Genomic DNA, 17,762 nt, shown 5'->3' on the forward strand with positions numbered 1-17,762 from the left:
CATGTATGTGGGACTGATAGATCTTTGACCTCCATAATATACTTGAACTTCCAATAGAGGACACATACTGAACCAAAGGAATTATTGATTAAGGGACTTTTAGGAAGCATAACAACTGAAGGGAACTACAGGTGGAAAAGGTGAGGACGGGGTGGGCTACCATTTGAGTCTTGTTTAGAAATCTCCTTCCCATGTCAACTCTCATACTCAAATCATTTCCAAACTCTGCTTCCTACAGCATCTTCATGACGGGTAAAGGCAAGGAAAAAGAGAATGCTAAACATTATATACACTGGTCTACCCTTTCTCTGTTTTAAATTTATCTTAGCTCTCTAACCCTTTCCCAGTAATACAGTATTTCTTTGACTAACGGTTGCAGGATTAAAGTTTGAAAATCGCTGCTCCAAAATCGATTTTTCCCAGTTTATTCCTTTCTTCCACTTCTGATTCCACAAAATCTACTCAACCCTGTTAAGTTTCGTTGTGTTTTTGGCCCACAGTATTTGCAGGAGGAAGAGGAGAGCAGAGGGTTGAGGGGAAAATAAGTGGGAAGGAGCTATCGAGGCTATTTATATGCATGAGTTATTTGTAAACCAGGTGTCTGAAAACCAGGTACTGTCTGCTTTCTCTTCCATGCTAATCAATGTGTATAAAATACCTCCTATCATTTAAATTCATTTATCCACACTTCCTTCTATATTAGTATTTATATTTCTCCTTATTAGATGTGAGGCTCAGTAAATGAATACATTCATCAAATTCCAAGGTTTCAGCCAAGGCCATTAGCCTTATGTTGATTACATGTTGCCCAATATATCATTTTTCCTGTCTATTATCTGCCTTCGCCAAACCCAAACATTGCCCTGAGAAAATTATCTTAATCAGGGAAGACAAATGTGCACTGCATAAAAGATTATAGCTGCTACTATTATCTCTATCATTGATTTTGGATTTTATCTGCTTTACTTGGCCATCTTCTCTCTCAAAGGGAACTTAAATGCTTTACCTGCTAGTCTATTCCTTTAAGGATTATTTTCCTTTTCCGCCCCTCTCATCTGGCCTTTTCTCTCTTGTATTTTCTTTACTCTATTGCCCAGTTCCACTATCTGTTATCAGTACATGGTTATCAGTTACAGGAGCTGGTGCTCAGGCTTTCCTCTGGGGCTGGTCTGTCAACTTCTTTTCCATAAGATACAACTAACACTTTATTCACCCCTGCTTTTGTGGGCCATCGCATTGGGCTGTGGCAGCCATATGATTGTAGTTTTCTACTCCTCCCCTTCCTTCTTTTTAATCCATAGAAATGAGGACACATAATCCATAGAAACATAAAGGTTTGGGGTGTTAAGAAACCACACAACAGTGGTTCTCAACCTTGGCTGCACATTAGAATTACCTGGGGAGCCTTAAAACTACTGATGCCTGGATTCCACCCCTAGAGATTCTGAGGTAATTGCCCTGAATGGCAAGCTCTTTTTCCACTCCTCTCATAGAAATCCCCTCTCTTAATATCTATTTCAAAGCCTTAGTGCAGCAGACCTCAATGCACCATTCTCAGCCCCTGCATCTTCAGAGAGATGCCCCTGAATGTCTGGGTGCTCCAGAGAGAGGCCAGATAACACCCCGACCAGTATCCCAAAATCTCAGTGTTCACAGGAACTAACTTGCAAGTTCCATTATTGACCAAAAAAATGGGGGCAGGGTGACAGAAGAGAGAACCCTAATGTGACCCAGATAGAGCTTGAGATTGCCTAGACTTGTCACTGGCCTGTCTATGGCTTTAAATGTTCCTGTTCCTACTCTGCCTAAGATAAAATGTTTCTCGAAAACCCAATTTCTAACCAGACTTCAACCATCTGCCATCCGTGAGCCATAATCTCTTTGTCTTCCTTTCATTGGTCCTCAGAAGCTCTCTATCCCCACTGCAGCTGTTTTATCTCCTTGCGTGGGTTGATTCTGTCACTCTGCCAGCTTAGCAAACTTGGTAGCTTCCTCTGCCCCCATAGGATAAGCCAGAGGGCTCAGAGAAGAGAATTTTCTAAACCTTCTTATAACATGCCGACAAACTCCCAGACACCCTGTGGGCACGGGCACACAGAGGGCGGGAGCAGAGCAGATGCCAGGCACAGCACACCGTGTACACAAACAAACATGGGCATATGCAGCCAAAGCTCACAGCAGAAAAATCCAAGTAGGAAATGCACCTCTTTTGAAAGCCGAATCATCACACATGCCGCCAAACTATAGGCATTGAACAGGAGTCCAGGACCTGCTAGTGGCATCCACGAAAAAGTGGGCTCCATATTTAGTCACATTCCACGTAAGGTCCACTTCTGAGTCATATAGAGCAAGGTAAAGTCTGCCAGTTACCTTCAATCCTTTGTTCACCAAACTACTTTGTAGCCGTGCATTTCCCAAACATTTATTGAGTGCCTATCACATGCCAGGCTCTATTCTAGGGCCTTGGGATACAGCAGTGCCTGCCCTCATTCAGCCTGCATTCCAGGAGGGAAGAGGTGATAAAAGAAATACAAAATAAATGTATGGACAGGAAGAGGCAATGATCTTGTGCTAATAAATCAAGAACTACAAGGATTAAAATTTTGCCACCAGATTTAGCAAGATGGAGTTCCTTGGTGACCTTGAGACGTGCAGTTTCAGTGGTGTAGGAGAAAATATTGAATGGAGTGCAGTCAGGAGAGAATGGGAATGCAAGGAGTGGAGACAGAGCAGAAAATGATTTTGATAAATTTTGCAATAAAGGAAAACCGAAAATGGGGAAAAGCTGGACAAGACCAGAGATCAAGAGATGATACCACAGTAACACTTTCCATGTATATATATATATATACATGGAAAGTGTTACTGTATATATATATATATATATACACACACACACATATATATATATACACACACACACACATATATATATATATGCCATGACCTGAAATATTTATCCTATCCTTGCATTTTTATACTATTTATAAGCATACATTTTTTAGGGTTAAATCATTCATCATTTCATAGTGAAATTCTCTCACTGAAAACATTTAGGTTGAGTTTTAAGCTCAGGAAAAGGTACTGACAGTGCACCTAAGCCTTCCCAGCTTTTAGAAAAGAGTAGGTGTCTGATTATAATACCCAAGTCAGTGTTACTAACAGTTTCTGCCCCCATTTATACCACAGTTCTCAAAACTGCTTCTTCTAAGGGAGCTGCTTTGGCAAGTACACACTTTGGGGTCATCCTATTATCAATGTTATGACCCTATTGAGAACACTTGAAAAAACTTTGGATTTAGAAGCATGCCAGCCCCACAGCTGCCTAACAAAGCCCTCCCTAACCATTGAGCCTCATGTGAATGCTGTTTATAGGCATCTACTGAGGACTGTATAATATTCTAACATCTGAACAGAGGATAACTCTTAAATATTATAATACAGAGATTACCCTTACTGTTTGACCCTTTTTACTCATGGAGCTTATATAATACAATTAGTCTGAATTCATTTAATGTCCAAACATTTTGTTGGGCAATTTGCTGAATTGGTGGGTATCATGGCTTCTTAGTCTTTATGGAATTTGAGGGAGTCAAAGCCTACTAGAGAACCTTTGACCCCTGAATACACAGTTCTGAGTGAGGGGGCCACAAGATCAGAAGAAATTGAGTTATGAAAAGAAATATGAAGAGCCAGCTCACACTTGACTTCGGTAATGAATGCAGCCTTTCACTGACGCACTCCGGCCAGCCCTGCCTTGTTTCATCTGCATTCTCCGTGAATGTGGCTACGCTGCTGGCCTGCTGAAGGGCCCATTGTTAGTCTCCTGTTTCCTCTGTATAATACAACCAGCAAGGTTACTTACATACCAGCCGTTGACTAACAAAACAGTGACCTATTATGCAAGAGGCCTTGGGTCACTGTATAGCATATTCTTTACGTGCAACAAAAGCTCTGTTGGGACAATGTTAGAAACCAATCAGAACCGCAGACGAAAACCCCCTTTCGTTCTTTCTCTCATGCACACTCGATTCCTCTTTCTTTTCCTTTGGAATTGTTTCGCAAGCATTATTGCCAATAAATCTGTGTCTGAGCAGGAGTGGTTCATTTTGTAAAACATCTCTGAAATGAAACTATTGATGAATAATATTTGTTTTCTTTTCTGGACTCTTGTTCCCTGGGAAAATTGTATCTTCTTGGTTGCTTTGTCTCTCACCAGTATATTTTTGAAAATAATACTTTTTTTATGCATTTGTAAACAAGAAATACAGCCCTTGTGTTGCGGGAGGAGATAGGATTCTTCCATGGTATCTTAGGAAAGGCGTTTCAGGGATACACATAGAAGGATTGGAAGTATAGTGGCAAGATTTACTGAAGTGAAAACAAAGGCCTGCCCCTAGGTACACTGTGCCTGGTCCCATCCACAACCAGGTGGCACAGCTCTGTTCCTCGGTGGAAGAAATCCAACCTCTGGGGCCTCAGGCTCACATTTTCCCCACCAAGCCCAAGAGGAGAGCCAGGTCACAGAGCTGCCCTGGCATTATTCTGGCATCTGAGGCTCCAGGGGTCTAGCACAGTCTCTGTTTCCATACAGCCCGTGACGGACGCTGTGCTTTGGCCTATGTGGCTGGGGAAGAGAGAACGCACCTGCCTCAGGCATTTGTTAAGCTTTGATTATATTTCCTTGGCATTGGGTGAGAGGCAGGCTTCCTTTCAAAGCATCCAATCCCTTTCCTGGACCTTCTGGGGGTTCATGCCCTTATTTTATGTGATCCTTTCCCCAAATTTTCCCAGGCAACTCTTCCCTTTAAGGTCGTCACTTTGGCTCCTACTAGACAGACCCAATCCAGAAATTTTCCCCTCACGCTATCCCTCCCTATTAATCTGGGGGAACAGCCTTTATTCTCTGAGGGGAGTGAAAGCCAGTCTTTGCTGCCTACTCTGGGATTAGTCTTTGGTGGGGGACGTGGCTGTTCCCTGGAGTGTCTGTGAAGCTGCTCCTTCCTAGTTAATCCAGCTTAATTAGAGGTCTGGCTCCCTTCTCTTTTGTTGATATCTAACTAGCTGCCTACGGTAACACTTGGATTTTGGTGGAGCCGAAATACTGGGAAATGTTAGGAAAAAATGTCTTTTTCAGGAGGGGACATACTCACTAGCTCAAAGCCAAATGTTAAGCAGTTTACAGCCCCCATGACTGGGTTGTATTTTGAATAGGAAGATATTTGAGAAAGAGAGCAACTATTTGGGGAGTGAAGGATTTGCATAGCAGTTGCTTGAACAACTGGCTCTCAGCCTGTCCAAACATTCTCCCAGAGTTATAACATAAGATTAATGTATCAGAATGAGCCTCCTGGGACCTAAAGCAACCAATTCACAAGCTGTTCTGCTCCCTGCTAAGGCTAAGCTGAGTCTCTGTCCTTCTGGGTCCCAAAGCATTCAAAACTAGGCCACGTTTTTAAGCCCCTAGGGGAAAATTACCTGCTTATTACCATTTCATCATTCTGGCATTACAAGAAAGCAAACAGAAAAGTTATTTACATGGATCAAGACAAAATAGTTGCTCATCTGTTTCTCTTTATTGCCACAGGTTCTTAATACTTCAGGGTGAATTTTCATTTGTGTTAAATATTAACCTGACCCACTCATCTAGGATATTGGTCACTTCATTGAAAGTTAAAGGACAGAGCAGCAGACCATCCCCAAAAGAAAGAAACCGTAGAGATTGTCGAGATTAAATCCACCTGTTCAGTTTACAGATGAGGAAACTAGGAATTTAAATAATAACAGTAATAGCAACAGCATTTATTGAACACCTGCATTTTCCAGATGGCTTGGTTTTTTGAGCTTATCTGTCAAGCTATTAAATTTCTCCAAGAATATGCCAAGAACTTTTCTGACTATTTTACACATATTAATTCACTTTTCTCATAACAATTTGTGAGGGAGATATTATTACTGTCCTTGTCTATAAAACAAAAAGATGACTTGCTCATGCCAATAGCACCAGTTAAATGGCCTAATATATTATATGGTTACATATTATTATATTATTTATAACATTTATTTATGTGATAATATATGTTATAATAAAATTATATTATTTTATGTAATAATAAATATTCTTGAAAATTATAAAAATCCATTTTTCTAGAAGGTTCTATACATCAAGTATTTCATTAGAGAGTGTTGTGATAAGTCCATCATGTCTTGCTAAGGAAAACCAGGAAAAAGTAATATGCCATATCCTTCATAGTTAAGGTCCTCTGATTTCACTAGGTATTGAATTAAAACACCTTGCATCTGGAGAAGGTGTTCCAAAAATATCTATTGAATCAAAATCTGAAGCTCACTCTTAGACTCAAAACAGTGGCTTATATGGGTCCAGAGACCATATTTTCAAAACTAAAATTTAGGCTAGATAGATGTTAGCTGACAACCGGACAGAATATTTGAAGTGGGGAGGATTCTGTATGTGTTTAATGTGTGTATATAGTGTGTATATTTGGTATGTATTCAGTAAAATGTTAACTGACATTTTTGAACTTCTTTTGTTTGATACTTCAGTCAAACATTTACAAAATTTTAAAATTTGACCAATTTGGAAACTGTAGGTAAAGCCCAGTGAAAATTTGAATCAAAGAATAGAGTATCCAATATTCTTTCCCAGGTCAGTAGAAATAAGTTCCCAGTGACAAGGAGGAAGTCTGTGCCCTGGATTTCATTTTAAATCCAGAAATGCCTCCTTTCCTTGTTCCTATCACAAATAATAGGGTAAATCACTATAAAAAGGTATGTTTAGGACGTTTTATTCGGAAAGCTGCTAAAATGTGCTTTTCCTTTAAGGGACTTTCTAGTCCTTCCCAGCCCTTGTCATTTTGGCCCGGGTGATTCTGTGATTGCTGAGTGTGATCAATGAAGTAGTGCTTGAAGGTAATTGAAACCTCAGCTTGATTGGGCCTGTAACAGTAGCCGGCCTACTTGAAATTACAACCTGGACTCCTTGAAATGAAATTTGTCATGCCCAGCAAAGCTGTTGACTGCCTGTCATATCTGGGAACTCTTAAAGGAATTGAACTAGACTGACAGACAGGCTCAAAAATCAAGCAACCTGGAAAATAGCCCGGTTCCTGTGAACCGGGATGGTAGTGGCCGTGCATGGGCTGTCTTCCTTGTTACTTCCTGGGGGCATGGTGGTCATGCTTTAGGTGGTCTTGGCAAAAAGATGACGAGATCCTTGATAAGATATTGTCTTGAATAATTAAAGGATTTGTCATTCACATGATATTTCTTCTTTTGAAAAAAAATTCTTTCCATTGTCCGATTTATTTTAAGGACTGCCTCACTTCAATCAAGTCATAGGGCCATGAAGTTATAGTACATTTGAACTTGGCCTTACCTGCTCTTTGAGTTGGCAATATGATTATGAAGCGCCACTAATGGTGGAGTCAAACAGACTCTACCACCTAATAAAAACTAGGGGTTTTTTCTATAGGGTGAGTAAAAATAAAACCTGATTTCTTTTTAAGGAATTAAAATTATCCATTATACCTGGTATAAACCCACTGATTTTGTTTTCATTTAAAATTTTAGGGATCCTCTGAGTAGTACATAATTTTGTAATTTTTCCCCATGGTCATATTTAGCTTCATTTTGCTGCTAATATATTCTATTGTTTCTTATTTTAAGCAGCTATGGTCAGAGAAAAAGTCTCTTTTAGGCACATTTTTTTCATCATCTAAAGACTATATTTTCTCTTTTACCTAATAAAATTGATGGAGTTTTTAAGGTTATAAACTTTGAAGTTTATAGTTTACCTATAGTTTCTATTCCAGGGAAACAAATAAGTGTCTAGAATCATAGTGTCATTAAAGCTTAGTAAAGAGCTGATTGCATTATATCTATCCAATTATCCAAAACATAAGATAAAGGGTAAGTGATTCTAAAGGTAGGCACAGTACATAAATATATATAATATAGATATATTACTATGCATATAATATATATAATATGCATATTAACTAGGAGCCTTTAAATAGTCACTGTGCAAGTGACCACCTTGCCACTTCAAAGGCTTCTAGTTACTATTTTAACTTAAGCTTCTTAATAGATATATATAGGCTTCTAGTTAATATGTACATATGTGTGTATACACACACACGATATGATATATATAAACTAGGACCCTTTAAATATATATTTGTATAAATATACAAATATATATACATATATGTATGTATTTCTAGGTCCTTGCACAGTGCCTGACACTTTAAAAGTTCCTAGATAATATTGTTTGAAGGAAGGAAAGAAGGAAGGGAGGGAAGGAATGAAAAGTTGAAAATATAACCAAGAGAAATGCAGGGTTTGTATGAGAGAAACAGCATTTGGCTGTTTCTTGAGCGTGCCCATGCATCCATCCATCCGTAAGTTTCAAGCTAAGGGATGTTTCGCTGCGGTGGACTGATAAGGAAGATGTGAAAAAGGAAAAACATCTCTCGTTGATGTCCAGAAATGAATTACAGGGTGACAGGCTCAAAGACGGGCGCTGGACAGAAAATAATTGCATTCTCCTTTGCGCCACCGCTACGGCAATTAAATGCAGTAGCTTTATAATTGCTAGTTAAAACTATGCACCTTTTCTTATCACCCTACCATGCCTGTTTTCTTTGGAATTTGAGTTTCTTTAGCAGCTTGCTTTATTCCGTGCTAGTTCTACCCTGGGCATCTAAGGAATTCTCTACTTAAAAAGCAAAGTCCAAAGGAGCTGATGATCAATGATAAAGTCTGTTTGAAGAATCTGATCAATCAGTAGGTCCTCTTGCCAAAGTCGTAGAGAGCATGCTCAAGACTGGCTAGTAACCCTGTCTCTTTCTTTGTATCCAGGCTTTTTTTTTTTTTCCACCCTCTTCTGCAAGTTGATGGTTTTACAGGAAATAACAGATGAATTCTGAACTTCAGGGAACAAAAGGAAGGAGGATGAGCTGTCATGATTGTTCTCTTCTAGTAGACTCTTCTTTTACTTTGAGCCTATTGAGTAGAGGGATGTGCTGGGAAAAACAATGGCAAATGCCCCAGTGACAGAGCGGCTGGTCAGCATGGCCTGAGAGCTGTGCACCAACAGGGCTCTGCTGCTGCTCCATCTGTTCTCCCAGCAGTGGCCATGGATATCGAATAAGGAACACGCCCTTTAGCCTCAATGTGGCTTCCATTCATTCTCCTGTCCCTCCACATCCAGCAGAATGGGGGGGGGGGGGTTCAGGAGGGGGTGTTTCAGAGGACAGCACAGGAATTCCAGCTACATGTCTTTGAATGAGCTACTTTACCTTCTTAAGCCTCAGGTGTCTCTACTGGAAAATAAGAATACACTTTCTAGTGAGGGTCATTGGAAAAGTTGAGTGAGAGGCAGGCACAACGTTTAGAGGAGCGCTTGCACACCAAGGCCGCTTTTTTATTAATGAGAGCTCACTTCTATTCTCACCTGAGGCAGAAGTGTTGATTTCACTTAGCAATTGCTCTCCCTAAGAGTCTAGAAATGTTCAATCCTTAACTCTCTAGTAGCAGAAAGAGCTCAAATAAGATTAAGTAGAAAATTTTTCCACCTAAAATATGATAATATTTAATCTGTCTAAAGACCTCTTCTTATACAGAAACTTCAACTACTCAGAACCAAGAAATAAGGAAAGTTTTTAAAAGACTTACTAGATTGCCGACATCAATATCAGACAATCTGTGCACTAAATTCCTTACAGTCATAGTCATTAAATGCCATGGAAACCACCACTATTCTGCTCAGTGCCCATTGCAGTTAGAAAGCAGGGAGGCAAAATGAATGAGGGTTTTGAGAAGAGTTAGTCAGACTGTAAAGTTAGGACCCTCTAGATAGCAGATAAATGAACTCTAAATGTGAGCAGTCTGGGGCCATTTAAAGAGAGCCAAATAACTCTACTTTTCTTGAGTCAATGATAACAACACTAAACACACCAAAAGAAAGCAATGGATTTTCATTTTATTTAATGTTGTCTAAGATGATATTTAATGTGTTTGTTACATTTTAGAAAAATTTTCATCCAAAAGAACTAACTTGTTTGTAATTGGCATTAACAGATCACCCATACTTAACTGGAAAATTCCCTTCTATAGGACACTTCATTTTTTATTATCTCCAGATAAAACAGACATCATTGTATATGTGAAAAAATGCTAGCATTTGGCTCAAGTGGTATATATAAAGTCAAACATTTTTCTAATGGTTCTTTGTGGGAAAAGCAATGCTGGTTGAAATGCACATTCTGCCACCCAAGAGAACCACATGCAAACTGTACAGAGTTGCATTCTGGAACAATGGCTAACATATTTAATATTGCCCAGTCGCATGACTCATAAAACCACTGTATGTATGTGTGCTTGTGCACATGCACATGTCTCCTTATGGTTGTGATAGGCACATGGATGTGTAAAACCTCCCTTCACTTTTGCTTTACAAAGAGAGCAATTTAATGAGAGCTTCTGTTCGTTGTCTTGGGGTTTTCCTCGTACATACACATTGCCCTGTGGCAGTTATAACCTAAAAAGTTGTTGACAGCCTCTACCCTTTGCTCAAGACTTCCCTTCCCCCACTTTTCAGAATCTCCCCAGGGCTATGGTATAGTTCTATTGAAAGGCATTTTAACAAAGAGCTTGTTCTTTGCTCACCAGTGCAAAGGTTTCCAGGGCATGTGAGCAGCAGAGACTCTACCCATGGTGGTTTCACTGCAGGGCAGGGTGCTGTCTGATTCACTTTCTATCCTCTAGGGTGCTGCTCTGGGTCAAAAAGAATGTGAGCTATGGATAAACGCTTCCCCTTCCCCCAAATTATTCTGACTTTTCCTGTTCCTGTCAAGAGTTGTCCCATGCTCTCAGCACTGAGGCTAGAAAACTAATAAGAGTCACCTTGGATTCCACTCTCTTTCTTGACCGCTGAAAATCAACCCACCTTATGACCTAGAGAGGCCATGAGCATAGACTTTAGAGCAGCACAGATCTGAGATTCAATTTTACCTCTGTTGTTTACCAGCTAAGTACCCCTGGGTGGTAACTAATTTAACCTCTGAGCTTCATAGGGTTGATGTGAGAATTAACAAGATAATACATATAAAATGTTTGGTACACGGCCTAGTATATAGTAAATTATGTCCAAATTCCTTACCACTAAAAGTCATTCACAGCTTGGCCCCCGCATTCCTTCCTAAGTGGCCTTCCCTTTACCCAATACTCCAGCCAAGTTGAATATCTGTAAGCAGTGTTTTTGATGTTCACTTCTCTCTTATTTTCTGCTATCATTTTCTTCTTCCAGCTCCTCCTCACAACCACACTTCCCTACTGAAGCTCTAACTACCTCACAAAGTCCAGATCAAATCCCTGACTTCTCAATGAAGTCTTCTTGTGTCACACCAGCCAGAAATGACCTTTGTCTCTTTAGTTCCTACATTCTTTCCCTAGTTGTAGTTTTCTTGTCACCTTCATCACAGCTTCCTCATTTTGATCATGATTCAATGTTTTTCTCCCAAAATATTTTCACATGTGACACATGTACATGTGACATGGAACAGTAACGCAATCATCAGAGAGGAAAGAATTGCTCTGTGGGAGAAAAGCTATTCCTCCTAGTCATTTTTTTCTAAATGTCAATAATTTCAAAATCTTAGCCTGCAATTTTTTGAAGAATTTTGACCCTGGAGCAGTTAGCAACTATTGGTTATGCAATGGGCAACAATGATAATATAGTCAACTATTCAATGGGAGGAGACAGGGCTGTGTGCCTGAATGGGCCCAAGGAGGAGAGGGGGATTACTTGGCTAGAGAGAGAAGCAATAGACTTGATAGACTGATTTTTTCTTTCTTTGAATCCATTCCCTTCGAGCTTGAAAGAATAGAAAACTTTTCCAAATAAAGTTCATTGTCAGTTGGCATAATATAACAGTGATGGGCCCTCCCTTTTACCGTATAACAAATGTCATGTTCTTCCATTGTCAGGTCAGAAAATGCAGCTTCATTTTTAATCTGCCAAACTGGTTCAAGGGAAAACTGGTTACAGAGAAAACCTACCAGGGATGCTTTTTGTTTCCCTGTGTTTCTATTCTTGTCATATGACAAAGGAGGCTCCTGCTTCGTATGCTTCTCAAGTGGCCCTAGAAAGAAGCTGTGGAGAAAGCACAAATTACTATCAAAAACTGAAAAAACAGCAACAAAGGCAGCATCTCCAGGCTGGGCATTGTGTAAATAAACAGAGATTTTTTCACAGCGGGAGGGACGGAGGGCCAGGCACACAGGAACAAGAGAGGAGAGCAGCCCCTGGCAGTCATGTAATGTAAGGGCAAAGGAGGGTCTAGGAGGGTTTGACTTCCAGATGATGGTCTTTGTGATTTTCTCTTTTATCTGCCATTGCTGAAGACAAAAATATAACTGTGCATCTTCATGTGCAAATGCTTTCAAATATATTAACTCAAACAAACACACAAAATTCAGGAGTATCTGGGGTCAGGTACATACCCCAGGATGTCCTGGCATTGACCCAACATGTCCTTCAAACATGGGTTTGTGCCCATATTTGCAAAGCAGCCCAAATTTTCTTTCTTTATGCTCTCTAAGCTACATATTTACTTTAATACTGGTTCTTATGACCACAGGGGACATTCTTTACAAAATGGCAGTATCTAGTTTGCTTATGATTAGCCTACAAGGCCTCAGGTGAAGTAAGTCCTGACCCTTTATGGCCTGAGTACCCTTGGAATGGTTCTAGGCACTTTCACCAGAGCATCTTTGCTGCAAACATTTTCACCACATAACTGATGGGCCTTAGGCAATTTTGCTGTAAGAAAATATGAAATAACTGGTTGACAGTTTGAGTGTTTTCTGTCTAGTTTTATTCCTCCATTGATGAATCAGCTTCCTGCGTTGAGTTCCTGACCCATACTTAACAATTTCCTTACTGCAATTTTCTTGTTTGATTGTTTTTTTTCCTGAGGCAGACATATAAATTTGTAATTAGTATTTTACATTTTTTAATTTCAAGTAAAAAAGTTTTAGAGTAGTGATGAACACATAATATCTCAGGTCAGTTCAAGGCAAAATTATGAAATAAATTTCATCTTTGGCTCCTCCAGCCTTTTGTGGGGGCTTCCTTTCCCTCTTACTAGAGTCCTTGGGTTCTCCCATCTGAGCACATAAGGATGGTGGTCTGAATGGGTGGCCAACCATTTCCTCCCATCAGTTATCCAAAAATAACCTCAAAGTTCTGGCATTCATTTCCATTTCAGGCTCTTGGACAAACAACAGCACATATACCCATGTCTCTACCTTCCCACCGTAAAATCCTTTAGAAAGCCTACACTATACACCTTCCTCTCCCCTCCTCAAATCTGTTTCTAGGAAAGACTGATAATCTTATATTTTATAGTAAATTTATGTGTTTGCTGCCTCAGAAGAATTTGCATCTGAAATGTGACCTCTAACTAGGCAGCAAAATGTAGGCATCTGCAGGACAAGGCCATCATATGTGTAAGGAATTCCATTTAATGCCTAATTTCTGAATTCTTCTAAAACGGTGAGCTCAGATGTTATCATGGTTCTTCAGCCTGCTAATAGCTTAGTATATAATGTCTTTCAGACTATAGCCAGCCCTGGCTTAAAGAGGAGTTAGCCCAAATTCCACTTCTGACCCCAGTTCTAAATCCAGTGAACCTCAAATTTACTTCCCATGAGTGCAGAGCAGATAAGAGCTGCCTCTCGTCTCCCAAGTGGATTCTGTGGGGGCATCACACCTGTTTGAGGCAATGTCCCAGTGGCACTTTGGCCAAACTTATGGTTGCACAAAAGCAGATTTCTGTGGAAATCTAATGGAGCTGGGCACACCTCCACCCGATACTGTGACCCAAGAGGCAAACACAGTACAAGGATGAATTTTGTCTGGCTCTCCATGTTTTTTACATTTTGAGTTCAAGTCTATGAAGGCATTTCATCTTGCAATCTCTGCCTTATACTCAATCCAGACATAAACTAATACAAAAGAATTAAGCAGCTCACAAGTGCCCATATATTCGTGTTCTTTCCCCTCACTTCTTCCCAGTGCTTAAGACACAAGACAGAAATGTGAGACCTACTGAGTTCCGGCCACAGCTGTCCTTCTCACTAGTTACTGACCTTAAGCACTGGGTCTTTTTCTCTGGGTAGTGGACCAGAAATTTTCTAAGGCAACTGATAGTTTAACAGTCTATGGTTCTATGTGTCCATTCTCTCCATTATAGTAGCAAAACTTAGAATTATATATTAACAGATTCTCTAACGTTGACTTCCTATGTAGTTGGAAATAGGCAAGCACTATTATTTTTCCCATTTACAGGTAGGGAAACTCAAAGCCTAAAGCAGTTAAATACCATAGTAATTCAATGTAGATATTAAAAAATATTTTGGCTTCCTTAAGTAGCTTCCTTCTGACTTGGAAAAGAATCTTTATTGTTCTTAAGCATTATTTTGTTAATCCAACATGTATTAATCCTTCCCCAGAAAATACTTTTCTCCCCTGGTATACTGCTGAATTATTCTCAAGAGGTTTCAAGGTTATTGAGGGGACTGAAGGATCTAGAAGCATTACAACATTGAAGCCCTTGAGTAACTATTGCTGAGGAGTAAGCATAGGGATGGCTATACTGTGCACATACATATACACACACATACATGTATACTCATAAGGGGGACATTTACTGAAGGGCACACTAGCTATTTTTAAACACTTAATTTCTCATTTCATTGTTTACATTATCATTTACACATTTCTGTAAATCTGGCAAGTTTTAATTTTAAAACTGAAATGTTAGAAGAGGACATTTTCCTTGGTTTTCTCCTCATTGTGACCATAATCAATGCAATTGCCTAAGATGATCTCTATTAGGAGGCTACTGAGGTATCTCCCTCTTAATGAACTACAGAGTCCCCTAATTGAATTCTTGCTATGTATGCTTTCCCTGTGGTTAAGAATCTGCCTTAAAGATATGAAAATAGTCAGTGTTCAGATATAGTCTCATTGATTTAATTTCTCTTGGGGGGAAAAGTGCATTGCTAATGGTCATGTCTCAAATTGCAGATTACAGTATTTCGGATGGGATCAGAAGGACACCAGGACATTGACTTAGCTATCCTGACAGCTTTGCTCAAAGGTAAGAGAGTTTCTGTGTCCAGAGAGTGAAAAAATAATTTAAATGGAATTAACATAGCAACATTATGTATCCTAATAGTGGATATAATTCCAAATGATACCATGACACATCCAATTATGGATAATGTAAGGACCTCTCCTGTAAGACACTGTTACTGCTATTAAATTTTTTTTGTAATGGAATTGTTATAGAATGACTTGATCTCATAAAATTTAAGTATACTACAATTCACTCATGTTCACTGAATCATAAAACTATATAAAGTAAAAGGATATTGTAATATGTAAGACACTGAGTTAATGAAGTTATTTAGTAATTATTGCCCTGTCTACTTTTAAAAATCACTTAATACGCCTGGCTGGGCGTGGCTCAGTGGTTGAGCATCAACCTAGGATCCAGGAGATCACCGTTCAATTCCCGGTCAGGGCACATGCCCGAGTTGCAGGCACCATCCCCCGTCAGGGCCTTGCAGGAGGAGGCAGCCGCTCAATGACTCTCTCATCATGGATGTTTCAACTCTCTCTCTCCCTCTCCTTTCCTCTCTCTGAAATCAATAAAGATATATTTTTAAAAATTAAAAATTACTTAATATGACATAGATAATAGATAGATGATGACAGATAGATGATAGATATAGAGATATAATACATTAATGTGGAAAATCAAAACCATTTAGAGCAAGAGAAAAAGAAACTAAAAAAATAGACTACAGTACTTGTTATAATTAAGCCCTAAGTTTAACTCTAAGTTTCCTCAAAGTCTAGGCAGAAATAGAAAAGTCCTGTGTTGAATGATTTTCCATTATAAGGAGGGTGTTGGTGTTTGTTCTGTTCTCTAGTAGAAGCTATTTTAATTCCCATTTTACAGACAGAGTAAGTGGAGCTACAGGGGGCTAAGTAACTTGCTCCAGGTTACCATGCTAATTAATAAGCCTGGACTTCCAAGTATGTCTAACTCTTCACTATACCACATGACCCCTTTGGCACTAGAAGCTGTCAGTCGTCTCCATCTACTCCCCAAATGTAGATATGCGCATTCATCCAAGACTCTGATCACATTTCAGGAAGTTCACAGTCCTAGTAAGTGTAGCATGTGTCCCAGGTTGAAAACTTCTGCTCTAAAGCATTTGATTTCAGTGATCTAAAAAATATATATATGCAGAAGAATTAAGGAACTGTGCATGGGCTGAACCACAAACCATACCCTGGGCCCCCTTTTCCATTTATCAGATAAAATTAAAAGTTTGAGGCAAGCAACTCCCTGATATTTGCCATTCTTACATAAAAATAAGAATATGTAATAAAACTGGTAACTAACACTTATTGAGGATGTGTTACTTGTCCAACACTGTTAGATGCATTCTATATATAAATTCACTTAATCTGTACAACTGTGTGATGACCAGTTGATTACAAGGCCCATTTTATAGATAGGGAAAATGAGGCACAAAACAATTTAGTAATATGCCCAAGAGAAGCCAGGCAGCCTAACCCCATAGACCTCACTTGTTTATACCACCAAGGCATTCCCATCCCACTGGTAACAAGAAGTGGAAAACCATATTTATCACCTTGAACCAAACTCATAGCAAATGGAGAAGTGGCCCAATTATTAGTTAAAACATATTAGCCATAATAATATCGTCTACTGAAAATATTTTCTTCCTCTTTCACTAATTTGTGACTTAGAATTGTGCTTTTTTAAATCAGTCTTAGAATTTATTTGTTGTAGTACAAATAATTGTTTTCTGTTTTGTTCATTACAGATCATATGAAATATAACTTACATTATGACCAAGTAGTTATACATATGTATTTAGAAAACTGAAATTGAGGTACATGAAATAATACTTATACTAACCATAGGTAATGAAATTGGATATTCTATTCTCTTTAATGCTAATTATATCCCACTAAGTTGATTTCATGACCCACTAATGGGTCATAACCTGAAGTTTGCAAAACACTGCCATAGAATATTAAAGGAAATTATGATTGCTCTAAGAAATTAACATTTTTAATCACTATAATGAACCTTATTTATACAGCAGTTGATGCTAATGGGAATTTATGCAGTTAAAAGATTATGGTGTGTCAACTCTATTTTGCAAAGGGTTTTAAATGCGCTCTGATTTTGACCCACTTGATTTGTGAAGTATATCAAGCGTATACTTTTGCTGACTTCCTTAGAGGCCAAGAGCATACTTATATCAGTTGCAAATTCTTTAGTTTGTTAAATTATTCTTCCTGTGTGTTTTATTATGCCTGAGCATGTAAAATTATTTACACTTAATTTTTCTATGATCATACTTAGTTTTCAATTATCTAATGCATGAGAAATCTCTGTATAGTATAGTTTTTATTCTGCCCATCACCTGAGAAAACCAGAAGTTAGATATGAGAAGCAGGAGAGGGCTGCGAAACTAACCACTGATTGGTGCCCAGAGCCTGCGGGGCTTGGGGGGAGGACAGGTAGGAAACGAGGTGGCTGTGGGGAAAATACACCTTTGCTGCCCTTGTTTCTAGTCCCATTGGGTTTGATTTTCTTCCGGATCTATGCGTATTAAAAGATACT

The 17,762-nt window shown here is 39.1% G+C and overlaps 1 protein-coding gene across 7 annotated transcripts in view; it reads left to right on the top strand.

Annotated features, from left to right (window-relative positions):
- Positions 1–17,762, top strand: part of TRPM3 (transient receptor potential cation channel subfamily M member 3) — a 738,103-nt gene that overhangs the window by 616,254 nt on the left and 104,087 nt on the right. For all 7 annotated transcript variants that reach the window (XM_081150433.1, XM_081150432.1, XM_081150430.1 and 4 more), the window contains one exon: positions 15,116–15,188. In XM_081150433.1, coding sequence (XP_081006559.1) covers positions 15,116–15,188 — 73 coding nt within the window. The remainder of the gene's footprint in view (positions 1–15,115; positions 15,189–17,762) is intronic.

The sequence above is a fragment of the Miniopterus schreibersii genome (assembly GCF_964146895.1).
Source record: "Miniopterus schreibersii genome assembly, chromosome: 11".
Classification (NCBI taxonomy): Eukaryota; Metazoa; Chordata; class Mammalia; order Chiroptera; family Miniopteridae; genus Miniopterus; species Miniopterus schreibersii.